A 14,351-nucleotide genomic window follows, 5' to 3' on the forward strand; every position below is an offset into this window, starting at 1 on the left:
ATCAGCTGCATTGAACTCGAATGGTCCGATGTTACTGGAGATAAACGGGAAGACATGAAGGAAGAGCGGGACAACGAGTACGCATGTCCTTCTCAAGTGTAGTCGCTCATGAATATGTCGTTGAAACTACCCTCGCTCTTATTTCACCAACTACACTGCAAAATTATCTCTTCCTGCTTATGCATGATAACACAAAAAGACGTCTTGACTGTCACCTTCCTGTGTAGCCTCTCAGCCTTCTTGTGCTCCGCAGCACTTTCTTCTCCGCATCCCGATCATGCATATAAGTGTCCATAAGCATTACGAGTCATGCGGTACTTCCCCGCTACTCCTCTTCATTGGTCCGTGCACGTATTCCATCACCAGAGTTTGAGCTCCACTCTGGAAGTCCAAGAAGCCGAGGTTCGCCGTGATTGAGAGACACGTCGAAGCCGCAACTGGGGTCGACGTAGCAGAATCAAGTCGAAGCGGTGTGTTGCTTTGAAATCAGTACCTGATTGATATACAAAAAGGCCAGTTCTCCTCTTGATCTTTCGTACTTACCCATTGACGTATCCATCCAACACGACTTCCTCACCACATCAGACATATTCACCACCAAAGCCAATATGCCAGGCCAACAGACCCGCCAATGGATTCTCTCCAACCCACCCAAAGCCGACCCTGTCCTTGAAGGCAGCGACCCTACCTTCTCTCTCCAAAACACTACGCTTCCCACGCTTGGCTCTGACCAAGTCCTCGTCAAGACACTCTACATCTCCAACGACCCTGCGCAACGAGGATGGATCCAACTAGGCGTAGATCCTGAGCGTCTGTATGTACCACCTGTCCAGAAAGGCGACGTTATGCGTGCCTTCGCCGTCGCCGAGGTCGTCGAATCAAACGCAGATAGCTTGAAGAAGGGACAATTGGTCATAGGGTCGCTTGGCTGGACAGAATATGCTGTCGTTGGTGCAAAGGAGGTCAGGCCCGTCCAAGCAGACGAGAGCGCTGGTATGCGACCAACGCACTTCCTCGGCTCGCTCGGTGCCACCGGTCTCACAGCCTACTACGGCCTCGTCGATGTCGCACAGGCAACTGCAGACGATGTCGTTGTCGTCTCCGGTGCGGCAGGCGCGACAGGAAACATGGTCGTTCAAATCGCCAAACATCTCGTCGGCTGCAAGAGAGTCATTGGTATTGCTGGCGGGGAGAAGAAGTGCAAATGGGTCGAGTCCCTCGGAGCGGACGTCTGCGTCGACTACAAGTCGCCAACCTTCAAGGAGGACCTCAAGAAAGCCACCGAGGGCTTCGTCGACGTCTACTTCGACAACGTTGGCGGCGAGATCCTCGAGCTCATGCTGGCACGCATCAAGAAGCACGGGCGTGTTGCTGCGTGCGGCTCCATTTCCACATACAACAGCGACGGCGGGAACGGTATCAGGAACTGGTTTGAGATCATTGCGAACCGGATTCAAGTTCGGGGGTTCATCGTCATCGATGCGTTCGAGTCGGGTAAGGCAGGGCCGTTCATTCAGACACTCGTCCAGGGCGTCAAGGATGGTAAGATCAAGATCGGTCCAGAGTCTGAGACACTGGTTCCTACCAGCTTTGAGGATGTCCCCAAGACGTGGACTATGCTGTTTAGCGGAGGCAACACAGGCAAGCTGATTACTGAGCTCAAGGCTTGAATCGATGTAGACATCTAGGGGTCATAGAGACTCCCAACGAAAAAAATGATATGACACGTCCACTGGAACGACTCATGGGGTTCATGAGTACGAAGCATGCGACGTTGTACGAGCTGAAATGTACTACCTCGAGTCATAACCAAAAAAAATTATCGATATCCTGAAATGTTCGTCGTCGTGAAGAAATTCTTTCGTTGCATGGTTTGCACAGGCTGATCGTACGTAAGAGCAACACCGCAGATTCGCGCGCCAGTAGCAATGTGGCATTGAAGCCGAGAGCGAACACGATGCGCAAACATATGACAAACTGTCTCGTAAGCTCATGATCGCCTTCCTTCAATTCGTGATCTACAACACCACGCAAGCACCCAATTACACGAGACTATGCGACACGACTCAGGTTTTAAATTTTTAAATGCCGGGGTACAACTGCCGAGGTTCGAAACATTTGGGGGAACAATCTCGTTTCCATCGGAGGCCGTCGGTAAAGCGGCAAGGATGAAGGGTGCTAGATCAACGGGACAATGAACGACGGCGCGTTGATGACACTAAGTACGTGATTCTGAAACGGCACGATCTCGAACACTATGTTGGCTCCGATTGCATATGGAGTAGCGTTTAAAAAAAAAAAAACAGAGACGTAACGTCGATTTAACGTATTGTTGTATTATTTATGCTTTCCAAGCCGTCTTCCTAGTTCTATTTTCTTCGGGATACCGAGTCGGTAATTTCCATCCCCCCACAATGAGTATACGCACAGATAACGAGCTCCACAATCCTATCCCCCTGACCCAGAAAACCCACGCAACCCTCATTCGCCCTTGTACCCCTCGACGAGAACAACGGGGCCCTTGTAGTACTTGCGTCCCCTGAACGCGTAATCAACCATGCTCAACGCGGCTACACCCAAGAACATGACCACGGCCCAGTTGAAGGTTTCGGCAGCAACAGGTGTACCCTCGGGCCAGAAGCACCAGAAGAAGGCGTGGAAGGAGTACAGGACGCCCATGATGTTGACCGGGATGCCCCAGCGACCGAGCGACCATTGGCACGAGGGGAGAAGCTCGGGTTGACGGATGCGGCGGTACAGCACGCAGCCAATACTGACAACGTAGGTGATCATCAGAGAGACGACGTTGAGGGAGATGACTGGTGACTTGTTAGCTTGGCAGTCCTGTGTCCATATGGAGGAGACAAGGGCAACTTACTCGCATTGAAAGCAACATCCGATCCAATATTGATGAACGACAGCGCGATGGTGATGATGGTGGTGATCGTGACGGAGTTCGCCGGTACTTGCAATTTGGGGTTTACTCTGCCGATCCATTCGCTGAAAGGGAGTCCCTGGTCTCGTGCAAAAGCCCAAGTCTGGCGCGAAGTGGAAAGATTGTAGACTAGCGTGCCTGCGAAGATGAGGATCGTTGGGATCGTGTTGAGCGCAACAACACCGCCCGGTGATACAGCCTGACCGAACACCCACATGTGGGGATACCCGGTTACATCGTTGAGCGCGGCGTCGACGTCGGTGATCATGAACATGAAGCTTATGAGAAAGATTAGACCGAGACCGCCGTTCATAAGGTAACTTCCGATCATGGCCTTGGGCACCGTCTTGCCTGCGTCTTTGATTTCCTCAGACATGTGGGCTGCAGCGTCGGAGCCTGGAGTCGCTGTTAGTATGTCTGTCTGTGCGTGTATTGATTTGTAAACTCACAAATGCAAGCGTAGATGGCGGACAGCTGGCCGACCATCAATGACAGCCCCGTTGAGCTCCAACCCCCGCCATTGGTGAATTTGGTGAATGTGACTTCAGCTGTAGCTCGAGGCGAAAGCACCCAGAACACGATGATGGTGGCCAGGAACCCAAACACATGGACAACCAACATGATGTTCTGAATCAAGGGCATCGCTTTCGAACCCCAGATGTTCAGCGCCCAGACCAAGATCGCCACAGCAATGACCATGAGTGTACCCTGCCAGTTGGTAGGCGCGTAATCCGGGTACATGACAACGGCAGACGACTGAATCAATGTGCCAACGAGGAATGGCCCCGATGCCGTGCCAGCCTGCCACGACAGGGTCGACTGCCAACCGGTGAAGTAACTGAGAATCTTCTGGTACTTGGGAGGGGCGAATTCGGATACCCAATGGTACTGTCCACCGGCAGTTGGCGCCATGGAAGCCATCTCAGCGAGCGAGAGCATGACGAAGCTGAACCCACACCAGGTCCAGACAAAACTCCAAATGAGACCAGCTGGTCCTCCATCGACAAGGCCTTGGTAGGTTGCGCTGCATCGCCGTATTAGCCGATGGATCGCAGAGCGTCGATCGTCAAAAATACTCACGTCATTAGGACTTCCCAAGTTCCCTGGAGAATAACGGTGAATGCGAGGGCTGACAGTGGCCGGTAATTTCTCCTAAGCTCTTGTACCTTTCCCATGCGCGACATGTCTGCCCGATCCTGTCTTGTGTGTCCTGGAATGGATTCGTGATACGCTTCGCCGCCATCTTCGTCATCGTAGCTTGTTGACCTGCGCGCAGCCGCTTGCGATGTTGTAGAAGTTCCTTTGTTGAGTTCTCCCATGCTGATTTCTTCACTACCGTAAGAAGCCATTGCTTGTAGACGCGGAGCAGGGAAACGCCGCGGGGAGAGTGCAAAGGCAGATGCGAGTTGAAGAGGCAAACTGGAACAATTTCGAACACTCAAAAACCATGCATGGCCGCTGCATATGTAACCTTGGCGGTTTCTGCTATTACGGCCATAGGTCCACTTAGAGTAGCCACCATCCGACTTGCCGATGCTAGTAAAAGATAGCGAAAGTGCGAGATTTGGTTGACAGTTGCCGCAGTCCAATCGGGTAGTGTGCCTCTACGCGGCCCGCCGCCTCTTTCTGGATAACCCAGCCGTTGGTCCCCTGGCCGTGCATAAGGAATCAAACCTTTGAAACGTGCTCCCTCACCCATGCAAGATCTAGATGATCGATGGCGAAAAAATCCAGCCGTGCGGAGATTTTGACGTGCGCTAGTGCCGCTTTTCAAAGCCCACCTCTTCCAGACCATGCCGGGGAAACCAATATGTTTTGTCTAATTCTTGACGTTTCTCGGTGAAACTTAACAAGGCAGCCAAGCAGCGATTTACCCGTTGTGGGGGGAAGCTTCCGTGTCGGATTCATAAAGCCATACACAGCTCCGCGCAAGACGTCCCGTCAAGGGTCTGCTAATACAACTTCAGAAAGATGGCGTCGAGCCGAGTAGCTGGGCTCGGTTCCGTCAGTCGCGTAGAGAGTCCGTCCACAAATCAACGTGGCACGCGACGATCTCTAGCGTGGCATGTCTCGTAAATACATGGATCGATGGCTTGCGTGTCCCGTAGTCGTACAAGGCTGGTGCAAATTTACCCGAATACACATCTGATTGCCTAGAGTATGGGGGGGTATTCATCAGCGCCGCATTTCCCTCAACATTCTATGGTCCCGTCGTCGTCTTGCTATCGTGGCAAAAACCTGGGATACTGACTTTATGGCAGTGGAAGTCAATCCCCCGCCGTATCGCATCACGGCGGATGACAAGGGCGGCCTCCTTGTCGTTACTGCCGCGGTGACGATGTGTTATGTGTGGATTTGTTTCTTTATTCGAATTTGGTTGCGCCTGCAGACCAAGGAGTGGAAGTCTGACGACTGGTGGTTGACGACGGCAACGGTACGCTAACATCGGCATCCGTATAGCCAAACGTTAATGCTGATCGATTTGCGCAGTTTCTACAAAGTTTACAGTCAGCACTTGTGTTTCACGGAGCCAGCTTAGGCTTGGGAGCTTCGCTGCAAGGCGTACCTTTGTCGATACACAAGCAATTGGGCAGGGTGTGTACATGATTCCCTCAGGGTTCCAACTCCTTCAGCGATCAAACACGACTAGACTCGAACATTGTTTAACCTCTGTACAGACCGCTTTCGCCGCGCAAATCCTCTACGTTGCCACGCTGTTCGCTTCGAAATGTTCGGTGTTGTTCCTTTACCTCAGGATCTCGCCGGGACGCTCGCACAAGATTTCATCATGGACATTGCTGTCAGCGTCCTGTATATGGATCGTCATCGCCATTACGCTCATTTCTGTACCATGTAATCCATATGGATGGACAGTGGGAGATAAGACTTGTACAAATTTGGTACGACATCGAAAACCCAGCGCGCGCGCAAAGCTGACCGACACAGTGGCCAAAATGGCAAGCCATCTCCGCTCTGGATATCGTGACCGAAGTCTTCATATTCGCCATCGCGGTGCAGTTAGTTTGGAACCTGAAGATGCGAACGAAATCCAAACTCCTGGTAGTCCTCGCTTTTTCCGCCCGACTTCCTGTCATCGCGTTGGCCACTGCGCGACTGCACTACATTAAACAAGCATTCGTCTACGCCGACACAACTTACATTTACTTGGTGGCAACGCAATGGCATATGGCTTACGCCACCATGTCGTCCACGATCACTGGAATGGGCCCGTTCCTGCGACCGTTCCACACGGAATACATGACAAGCTACAAGATGTCTGGATATGCACAGCATGGATCCTCAAAAGACCCCAGTTCATCCACTCAGGGCTCACACTTGCGATCAGGAAAATCCTGGCCACTTCAAAGCTACCAAATGAACACAATCGATCAATCGCACCCGGATAGCAATACTCAGCTTTCGTCAGTGTCACACTCGCCAAGTTCATCACGGAATGCGAATATGGCAGGCCCTACGTTCCGACCCCCCAACGAAATGTTGATTGGCGGCATCGAGATCTGGGTAGGAAACCGAACTTCGAGAGACGAGGAGGATCTGGAGGCGATGAGCGATGAGACACGACTCGTCATCACAAAGAGAACAGAGTTGAAAGTCGAAACGGACCGAGCAAGTCATGTTGTATGAATTCGTGGGTCATGTAGGCGTTGGAAGGCGGACCGATACCCCTGGAGTTTATGTTGAATTTAACATTTGGATATTAAGAGATTAATGAATTTCTCATGGTTGAGATTGCGATGCAGATCGTAAACTAAATACATCTATTTATTCCTCACTGGTCAGTCGACTCTTTACACAGGCAAACCATTCACGGCACCTGCGGCCTGCGCAAGGGATGTGCTTCGGTATTACTATCTTCTTGTTAGCCAACATCCCATTTCCGCAATTGAGCCCACTCACAAAACATATTCATCCAGACTGACAACATCCGGCTCACTGAAGATCAGGTAAAAATATTTTAGCGTCTCCCCCGTCCAAAATGACGACAATTCGTCCGACTTTTGTGTCTCTTGCCCATGTGGACACGTCACGTCAGCAATGGCCGAATTGGCAAACTCGGCAGCCGTCGCATTATTGATGGCAGTGAACATGCGCCAGGCAACATCTTGAAGTACGGGGTCGCCGGTGATACGGTACAGTATGAAGACAGATTCGATAGCCTCGGGGCTGTAGTGAATTTGTTAGCTCTGCAGTGCATGCATGTGGACAACAGAACTGTACCGGAGCAGATATCGCCTATCAGCAATCTTTGCGAAACCAGGGGGCAGCCCATCTTCTTTGATAATATCCTGAACGTCGAGCTCTCGTACAAAAGTGCCGGAACCCGCTGATATGACTGCCTCGTGCCACTTTTCAGGTCGCCATTTGCAGTCCTCCTCGCCATTGCAAGGAACTGCTACAAACGTCTCGGGCATGATACCCGTAGGCATGGAGTCGTAGGCCCAGATACAACCATCGACAAGTCGACGCGCGATGTCCAGTTCGTCGGTGCGATTGAAAATCTTAGCAGCGATGCCGACCATGCCGCCAGTGAAGCAGCCAAGATGCTGACCTTCAGGCTCGGTTTTGACTGAGCCTGCGGCTGTGATATACGCGTTACCAGAAATGAGAATATTCTGATTTTGGGGGTTCATCGGGCGGAAGAAGATGTGCTTCTTCGCTGCGTCGATGGCATGCTCGTAAAGGCTCCTGTACTGTTGAACCCTACCGCCAAGTAGCATATATTGCTTTGGGAAGTATTCGTATAGTGAATCGGACATGCCACTAAAGGTGAACTTCTTATCAACATCAAACTCTTCGCGAAGGGGACTGATCAAGATTGGGAACAGCCCTGGCACCCGCGTTTTGTTCTGATGCTTTTCAAGTAGGTCAGTAATTCTTTGCACGGCGTCGTAGTATTTGGGTTCTCCGGTGATTTGCGAAAGGCGCGTGAACTCCAGGGTCAAAGATCCTAACTCAGCGCTGAGTGCCTGAGGGTCTGCTTCTTGTTGGCCGCCGAGAGCACCACTGATTCTTGTTAGTTTGTGTTTGCGACTTGAACAAGGTCGAGACGCACTTCTCCCAGTCCCAGCGCGTTATGGGTAACCGGTTAGGAGTATCGAATGCTGCATAGAGCATATCTCCCAGCTCAGTAGCCTTATCTAGCAAGATGTGATGTTTAGAATGGCTCAGGTCGTATGCGCTCAGGAGTCCTCCAAGATATCTAATAGTCGTCTCAAACACGTTCATATGCTGGAGGGAAGACGTCGTGAAATCTACTTTCTTGATAGCCTTTACAGCTTCTGCAAAGTCTTCTTCGAGGCCCATAATGATAAGTGTATCCAAGGTATCAACCAAAGTTGCGCCGCGTTGGCCAAAGCCGTTCTTGAAGCCTCCTGTTACCGGAGTGACTTCATCCTGTAACCATGCGTACTTTTTGTACCCGTTCCACGAATGTAGAAACACACCTTTGACTGCTGCCTTCCTGTGCAGTCTCTCAGCCTTGTTGTGCTCTGTCTCGACTCCAAAATGATGCTGTATCTGTGGTATGGAGGTAGGTGTGCCCGTTGGCAATGCGATGATGGAAGAGACGGGGTAGCGAAGCGGGACGTCTTTCCATTTGACTGGGGAGCGTACTCTATCAGACGATGTGGTGGTTGGAGGCGGGAGAGTGTCCCGATTTATAAGCTGACGAAAGGTGAGGTAAAGGAGTGTGATGGTTACGCAGAGGACGACAAAGCGACGCAGGAGGGGGCTTAAAATGGCCATAGAGCAGATAGAAAGGGTAGCACCATTGATATTACGACGGGAAATAGGAGATGGTTAACGCGATATGATACGAGAAAAAATAAAGTAACGAATGGAGTCGTACACGAGGTAAGCAAAAGAAAGGAAGGGTGAAGCCGCGCGGAGCTTTTTGAGTGATGCAAGTAGAGCCTCAAACGGCTGCACGGCTAGGCTGCATCATGGCGAGGTTAAACGGTAGGGGCTATCCCTGTGCCGATCTTAGCTTCCGCCCACCCTTCTTACCTTGAAGTCTGAAGCCACCATTCCAGTCCAAAGCAAACAACATCCACCACGATGAAGTATAGCGGGTAAGGATACCAAAAAAAAACTACTAGAGGTTACTGGTTCTATGGTGCTAACGACGAGCAGGCTCTACTACGTGAACAACCCCTCGGCGAGCCTCGACGATGCCCTCAAAATCGTGAACACGCTCGTACAGGGCATTGAGACGAGCTTCCCCGCAGCGACGCGTCAGAGCCCATGGTCGCTTTCATACCGAGCCTTTCGCGACACGATAGCCCCAAACTTTGCCGCAGCAGACGCAGAGGGCAAGCCAAAGCCATATCTGCATTCTTACCAACACATACTCCACCACTCCAGCCTCGCTACGAACCGCGCATATATCTACGTGCAGCCAGCAGAAGGTAGTGGTGTCGTCACGGCTATACCATCGCAACAGCAAGATGCGCATGCGTCATTGTTGAGACACCAGCATGCTGCCCTCTGGACTCAGCGTCACGTTCTGGCTGTGCAACAGGGCACCACATACGCAGGCGGCCTGTTCACTGTCCAGATTGGCGAGCTTCGTGCGTCTCGCGAGGGACCCCAATCCGGTGGTGTACAGTCGCCAGGCATCGTAGTCTGTATCAGCACCGCCATTGGCAGCAGTGACGATGACGATGAGCACAACTTGGACTACGCCCCATCTAAGAACGACCCTGCACCAGACGACGGACCGGTTGACATTGAAGGCACACAGAGCATAATCCGCGATTTCTGGGCTAGGATCATCGACGGCCGCGACCTGGGCAGATCCGAGGCCAGGGAAGTCATGATGACGCCTGAGAGCGTCAAGGGCATGGACGAGAAAGACGCAATGGTGCGCATGTGGTGTGAGGTTCTGCGATTGAGAGGGTGAGGAGTCAATCGCCAAGAGCACTCATATCCACATTGGCGTCTGTTCATGCTGATTGTATAGGGACGCGGGCCTACCAGTTGCACTCTACCAAAACGTTCCTCCGATCGATGACTTGGCCAATGCCGCAATGGACAACACAACTGACCTGGCCGCTCTCACGGACGCCTTGATGGATTCCATCAATAGGTGGACCGACACAACAACTGGCCTGCCCGCTTCTGCGTATAGCATATTGGACCAGATTCTTTACAACACTACTCGTGCATCGGCCGTACGGTCCTCTGCCGCTCCCTCTGCCGCTCCCAACCGGGTTGACGACTCCCCCGGCCAGGCTGAGCGTTCCTCTCATCCGCCTCGCCCTACTCAACCGTGAGCGACCGTCTCGACCATTTGAGCAGTTGCTTTCAACGAAGCGTTACCTGCATTCTACGAAACGCTTGTGTGAGCCATCGTCTGAGGAATTGTCCTATCAGGGTATCAACTGTTCAGTCATGTCGGGCCAGTAAAGTCCGTCAAAGTGTAAGGTGTGGAGAAGAAGGCACGCAATGGGATTGTTCTTCGAAGTACATGGCCGGATGCCAGATGGTAACTTCAACACGATCAGCATAGCATAGCAAATCAGTCAATAGACAGCATACAACACACATGCCAGTAAATCAATGATGGCACATAGCCGATTTCCATTCGACTACCACTACCACTACCACTACCACTACCACCACAGCTACTCCCACACCACCCCTCTCCACAATATCTATCCATGCATCCCATCTACGTTCATTCCCTACAGGTATCAAGCATGACAACCCACAAGCCGTTTCCCTAGTCCCGAGCAAGCCACTCATCGGAAAAAGAAAGCAAACAAAACATAACAGGGTGCAGAAGATCAAGTATTAGAGCAAACAAGCGAGTGAAATGAGCCCCAGTCCTCATCCATGTTCAAATTAGAAAAAGATAACCGAGTACCAGACAACAAGGTGTGTACAAACATACAGACGCCAATACCCTATTCCAGCCCCTAGATCCAAACAAAAAGAAAATGGCATGATTCAAACAAATGATGTGGATTAAACCAAAACAAGAATATGGTAGGCGCAGGCAAATAAAAAATATCGCACATGAAAAGCGGAAAAGGTTGAACCTATGCGCAGGTCGATTACTGCGCACCAACTTCCTCCTCAGCCCATCCGGGAAGACCGCCATCGATCGCAAGGCCGTAGCCGCCGTTTCCGCTGCCAAAGCCACCGATACCAGAGCTTAGGCTGCCGAAAGAGCCCTGTTGTGGCGTTTGAGTCTGCTGAACCGCGTGCGAGAATGGGCCCTGGGTGAAGGCCGGAAGGCTGACGGCACGTGAGTGCTGCGCACGAGCGTTCAGGTTCGAAGGGGCGAGGAGACCACCGACGGTAGTGGCACCAGAGCCACTTGAGGTGCCGTTGATGAGGCTGAAGCTTGATGTGCTGTTGTGCGATGCGTGCGAGTGATGCGGCTGCGACATGGAATTTAGATCAGCACCGTAGAAGGCGGCTTGTGGAGATTGGAAAGACTGTTGTTGCTGCTGATTTTGCTGCTGCTGCTGTTGTTGTTGCTGCTGGAGGTTCACTTCGGCTTGCTGTTGCTGCTGCTGTTGCTGAGCCTGGAGATACATCATCAACGGGTTGTTGTTGCCAGTGTTCAGGATGTTCGCTGGCGCTGGCGCTGGCGCTTGCATGGAAGCAAAGTGTCCGTTAGCGCTACCGCCGGAGCCAGGAGCACCAGATCCAGTCGGAGAGGGGCCGCTTCCACGATTGGGATGCATTCCATTGAGAGGCGACGGAGATTGAAGACCATCACTGCCACTTTGCTGGGCATGAGCTGGGTTGTTGCTCATCTGGCGGGGTGGGTTGCCGCAGCGATCCTTTCCAAAGTTGACCTTGAATCGCTTATACTCCTCGCGCCCCCGAATAGCTTCGATGGCCTTGATCGCGTTGGCAATGTTGGTAAAGTTGACAAAAGCGCAGCTCTTCTCGCGAAGTGTGTTGACCAGCTCGATCTCACCGTACTCGGAGAAGTCCTGCCTCAAACGTTCTTCTGTCCAGGATTCGTCGAGATTACCGATGTACACATTTCGCGAAGCGCCACCACTAACAGCCAACGCAATAGCAGGGGGCAGAGCACCAGAGTGCTTGCCCCATCCGATCTTCAAGCGACGGTTGTGAATCATCAGTCCCTGGAGGTTGCTGAGAGCGTAGAAAGACGCAGCAGAAGTAGGGTCGATGAAAGTGACGAAGCAGATATGCTTGTCAGGGATGTACCTGATATGGTGGAGAAGACCACCTCGAACCACGTTGCAAATCTCTTCGATAGTAGTTTCAGGGTGGATATTCCCAAGGTAGACAGTGCGGTTGCCCAGGTTGTTGACGCCACCGGCAGATGTTGCAACAGCCGCGGCAGCAACAGACTGCTGAGCAAGAGCATTGGAGATCATGTCACGGTCAGCACCGTTCAAGACATGGGCATACCCAGGCGCGATGCCAAGGTACTGCGCAGCGTTCTGTTGCTGAGTTTTAGAAACATACGCGCATCTGTCCTTGCCATAGTAGACACGTCTGGGGGCTTGCCACTTGGGCTCCTGGGGGAGCTGTGCAACAGCCTTGATCGCATTTCCAATCGACAGGAAGTGGACGAAACCGATCGCCTTCTCCCGAACGATCTTGACGGTGTCAATGGGGCCGAATTTGCTCAAGTCCTCGCGAAGCTCTTCCTCTGAAGCGTCTTCTGGCAAATTGCCAAGGTAGACATTTCGGGAAGCCCCTGACTGTTGCACAGCTAGCGCAACTGAAGTTGGCACTTGCGACGGCTTCCCCCACCCAATCTTGATATCCTGACCCCGGATCGACAACTTTTTCAAGATTGCATCCGAGTGGAAGTGGGTTGCTGAGCTGCTGTCCAGGAAAGAAATGAAGGCGCAGTTCTTATCTGGCAGCAACCTGACGGACTCGATTTGTCCACTTCTTACATGACCAAGAATCTCCTCTGCCGATGTCTCAGGAGGAATGTTTCCCAGATAGACTGTCCTGCTGGTACCGGAGACAAGTCCAGGGGCAATCGACATGGAGTGACCGAGCCCGCCAAGACCTTGCCCACCGTACCCGGGGTATCCTCCGGTCGGGGACTGCGGGCCGGCAAAGAAACCAGGGCCGTTCATGCTCGTAGGAGATACAAGGGTCTGGTACAGCTGGGGCGAAAGGGGTTGCTGCAAGGGGCTGCCGACCTGGTTAGACTGGTGGTTCTGCTGCTGCGAGTGGTTCTGGCCGGCAAAGCCCGCAAAGTTCTGGAATTGCGGCGAATTGAAGGCTGAAGGAGAGCCGGGTTGGAAAGGGCTACCCAGGAGCAGCTGCGAAGGCAGCAAAGGGGTAAAGTTCATGTCGTAACCGGTGCCAGGAGTCTGCAAATCATGGCCATTCTGATTGCCCATTCCAAGCCTTCCAGTGTTGATAGACATGTTGTTCGACCTCTCGGGATGCCTGTCGGCGTAGCCTGGCTGGTTCGTAGCGAATGCTCCATGCGAGAAGCCGTGGTGGCCTCCGTTCATTCCGTTCATCTGTCTCTGAAAACTCGTCTGAAGACGGGGACCGTTCGGGGCAGTTGAGGCACTCTCGTGCTGTTGCATTCCGAGCAGGTGCGGAGGCAGGCTGAGGTTATCCCGCGCAGTGTGGGATATGGTAGCCGTGATGAAGATAAATTACTGCGTCCAGGACTCGGAGGACCGGACGGCACAATACGTATGGCAGAATCTGAAGGTGCAACCGGTTGCAGAGTGGTCGCGAAGGTTGCGAAGGGTAGATGGTCGTATTAAATCTTGTAGGGATCTGGGACGTCTTAGCAACGTTCTGCGTGGCTGTTCAAACACTCGAGGAAAAAGAGGGCTCACATCCAAAAGCGCACGGGCAAGTGGGTACTTAATACAGGGTGGACAGCACCAAGTCGAAATTCGAACAAGGACCAATTGCGCGGTCGCCTGGAAGTGTCGAGTCGGAGCAGACGTCAACAAGAAGCAGGTTGGCCGTACGATTAGGTGGTGCGAGGCGCGCGAAAAGGATGGGCCTGAGGCTTGTCCTGAAGATGCCAACGGTCTAAGAGGGAACAAATAATAAGCAACAAGGCACAGGGGCAGTATTTGCCAGGACCCTCAGTGCAAGGAAATAGCTAGAGAATGAACGAACGGGTCCGAAGAAGAGGATGGCGACCTGATGTCGATCGAGGTGAGAGGAAGAAGAAGTGGGAGACAGGAGGCAGCCGCAAATGAGGCCTCCGAATGCGGACTGGTGCACCAGCTTATTTTAAATGCGCAATCGCCCTGGCTCACTCAGGTCACCAACGCCCGCCCCCGCCCTTTAGAATCACGGACCGACGTCCTGTCCGGAGCCGCAGACGCTCGTGCGATGCCGCGTTGCATTGCTTGCGCCGTGGTGCTTGATGCTGGCCTTCTTCGTGTTGCTCAGGTGCGGCTCGCAA

General features: G+C 52.5%; 6 protein-coding genes across 6 annotated transcripts; 3 read left to right on the top strand and 3 right to left on the bottom strand.

The window, feature by feature from the left end:
- Window positions 1-392: 392 nt before the first annotated feature.
- P153DRAFT_369506 (NAD(P)-binding protein) lies at window positions 393-1,845 on the top strand. The gene has a single exon (XM_033668792.1). The coding sequence runs from the start codon at window positions 609-611 to the stop codon at window positions 1,668-1,670; it is 1,062 nt and encodes a 353-aa protein (XP_033520541.1). The 5' UTR covers window positions 393-608; the 3' UTR covers window positions 1,671-1,845.
- Window positions 1,846-2,328: 483 nt separating this feature from the next.
- P153DRAFT_347111 (amino acid transporter) lies at window positions 2,329-4,481 on the bottom strand. Its single transcript, XM_033666154.1, has 4 exons — window positions 4,016-4,481; window positions 3,385-3,959; window positions 2,879-3,331; window positions 2,329-2,819 (listed from the first exon to the last, which is right to left on the bottom strand). The coding sequence occupies exons 1-4, from the start codon at window positions 4,282-4,284 to the stop codon at window positions 2,482-2,484; spliced, it is 1,635 nt and encodes a 544-aa protein (XP_033520542.1). The 5' UTR covers window positions 4,285-4,481; the 3' UTR covers window positions 2,329-2,481.
- Window positions 4,482-4,877: 396 nt separating this feature from the next.
- P153DRAFT_369507 (uncharacterized protein) lies at window positions 4,878-6,752 on the top strand. Its single transcript, XM_033668793.1, has 4 exons — window positions 4,878-5,369; window positions 5,426-5,530; window positions 5,614-5,835; window positions 5,882-6,752. Exons 1-4 carry the CDS (start codon window positions 5,190-5,192, stop codon window positions 6,578-6,580), a joined length of 1,206 nt encoding a protein of 401 aa, XP_033520543.1. The 5' UTR covers window positions 4,878-5,189; the 3' UTR covers window positions 6,581-6,752.
- P153DRAFT_369508 (glycoside hydrolase family 47 protein) lies at window positions 6,583-8,853 on the bottom strand. Its single transcript, XM_033668794.1, has 4 exons — window positions 8,010-8,853; window positions 7,175-7,960; window positions 6,854-7,120; window positions 6,583-6,804 (listed from the first exon to the last, which is right to left on the bottom strand). The coding sequence occupies exons 1-4, from the start codon at window positions 8,699-8,701 to the stop codon at window positions 6,762-6,764; spliced, it is 1,788 nt and encodes a 595-aa protein (XP_033520544.1). The 5' UTR covers window positions 8,702-8,853; the 3' UTR covers window positions 6,583-6,761.
- A 134-nt stretch (window positions 8,854-8,987) lies between these two features.
- P153DRAFT_399611 (uncharacterized protein) lies at window positions 8,988-10,230 on the top strand (the record flags this gene model as incomplete). Its single annotated transcript, XM_033671742.1, has 3 exons — window positions 8,988-9,027; window positions 9,089-9,853; window positions 9,918-10,230. The coding sequence occupies exons 1-3, from the start codon at window positions 9,014-9,016 to the stop codon at window positions 10,228-10,230; spliced, it is 1,092 nt and encodes a 363-aa protein (XP_033520545.1). The 5' UTR covers window positions 8,988-9,013.
- A 379-nt stretch (window positions 10,231-10,609) lies between these two features.
- On the bottom strand, window positions 10,610-13,827 carry P153DRAFT_86284 (uncharacterized protein). Its single transcript, XM_033673453.1, has 2 exons — window positions 13,768-13,827; window positions 10,610-13,705 (listed from the first exon to the last, which is right to left on the bottom strand). Exon 2 carries the CDS (start codon window positions 13,504-13,506, stop codon window positions 11,014-11,016), a length of 2,493 nt encoding a protein of 830 aa, XP_033520546.1. The 5' UTR covers window positions 13,507-13,705; window positions 13,768-13,827; the 3' UTR covers window positions 10,610-11,013.
- Between the last annotated feature and the right edge of the window lie 524 nt (window positions 13,828-14,351).

The sequence above is a fragment of the Dothidotthia symphoricarpi genome (assembly GCF_010015815.1).
Source record: "Dothidotthia symphoricarpi CBS 119687 unplaced genomic scaffold P153scaffold_18, whole genome shotgun sequence".
In the NCBI taxonomy this organism is placed as follows: domain Eukaryota; kingdom Fungi; phylum Ascomycota; class Dothideomycetes; order Pleosporales; family Dothidotthiaceae; genus Dothidotthia; species Dothidotthia symphoricarpi.

What these genes read in the sequence shown, in the direction of transcription:
- P153DRAFT_369508 (XM_033668794.1), bottom strand. Translation starts at nt 8,701, where the DNA reads ATGGCCATTTTAAGCCCCCTCCTGCGTCGCTTTGTCGTCCTCTGCGTA. An exon ending in ACGCGCTGGGACTGGGAGAA is followed by an intron (nt 7,961 to 8,009) that starts GTGCGTCTCGAC and finishes AACAAGAATCAG; the next exon opens with TGGTGCTCTCGGCGGCCAAC. An exon ending in AGTCTGGATGAATATGTTTT is followed by an intron (nt 6,805 to 6,853) that starts GTGAGTGGGCTC and finishes ACAAGAAGATAG; the next exon opens with TAATACCGAAGCACATCCCT.
- P153DRAFT_369506 (XM_033668792.1), top strand. Translation starts at nt 609, where the DNA reads ATGCCAGGCCAACAGACCCGCCAATGGATTCTCTCCAACCCACCCAAA.
- P153DRAFT_347111 (XM_033666154.1), bottom strand. Translation starts at nt 4,284, where the DNA reads ATGGCTTCTTACGGTAGTGAAGAAATCAGCATGGGAGAACTCAACAAA. An exon ending in ACTTGGGAAGTCCTAATGAC is followed by an intron (nt 3,960 to 4,015) that starts GTGAGTATTTTT and finishes ACGGCGATGCAG; the next exon opens with CGCAACCTACCAAGGCCTTG. An exon ending in GGATGTTGCTTTCAATGCGA is followed by an intron (nt 2,820 to 2,878) that starts GTAAGTTGCCCT and finishes ACAAGTCACCAG; the next exon opens with TCATCTCCCTCAACGTCGTC.
- P153DRAFT_369507 (XM_033668793.1), top strand. Translation starts at nt 5,190, where the DNA reads ATGGCAGTGGAAGTCAATCCCCCGCCGTATCGCATCACGGCGGATGAC. An exon ending in GGTGGTTGACGACGGCAACG is followed by an intron (nt 5,370 to 5,425) that starts GTACGCTAACAT and finishes CGATTTGCGCAG; the next exon opens with TTTCTACAAAGTTTACAGTC. An exon ending in ATAAGACTTGTACAAATTTG is followed by an intron (nt 5,836 to 5,881) that starts GTACGACATCGA and finishes TGACCGACACAG; the next exon opens with TGGCCAAAATGGCAAGCCAT.
- P153DRAFT_86284 (XM_033673453.1), bottom strand. Translation starts at nt 13,506, where the DNA reads ATGCAACAGCACGAGAGTGCCTCAACTGCCCCGAACGGTCCCCGTCTT.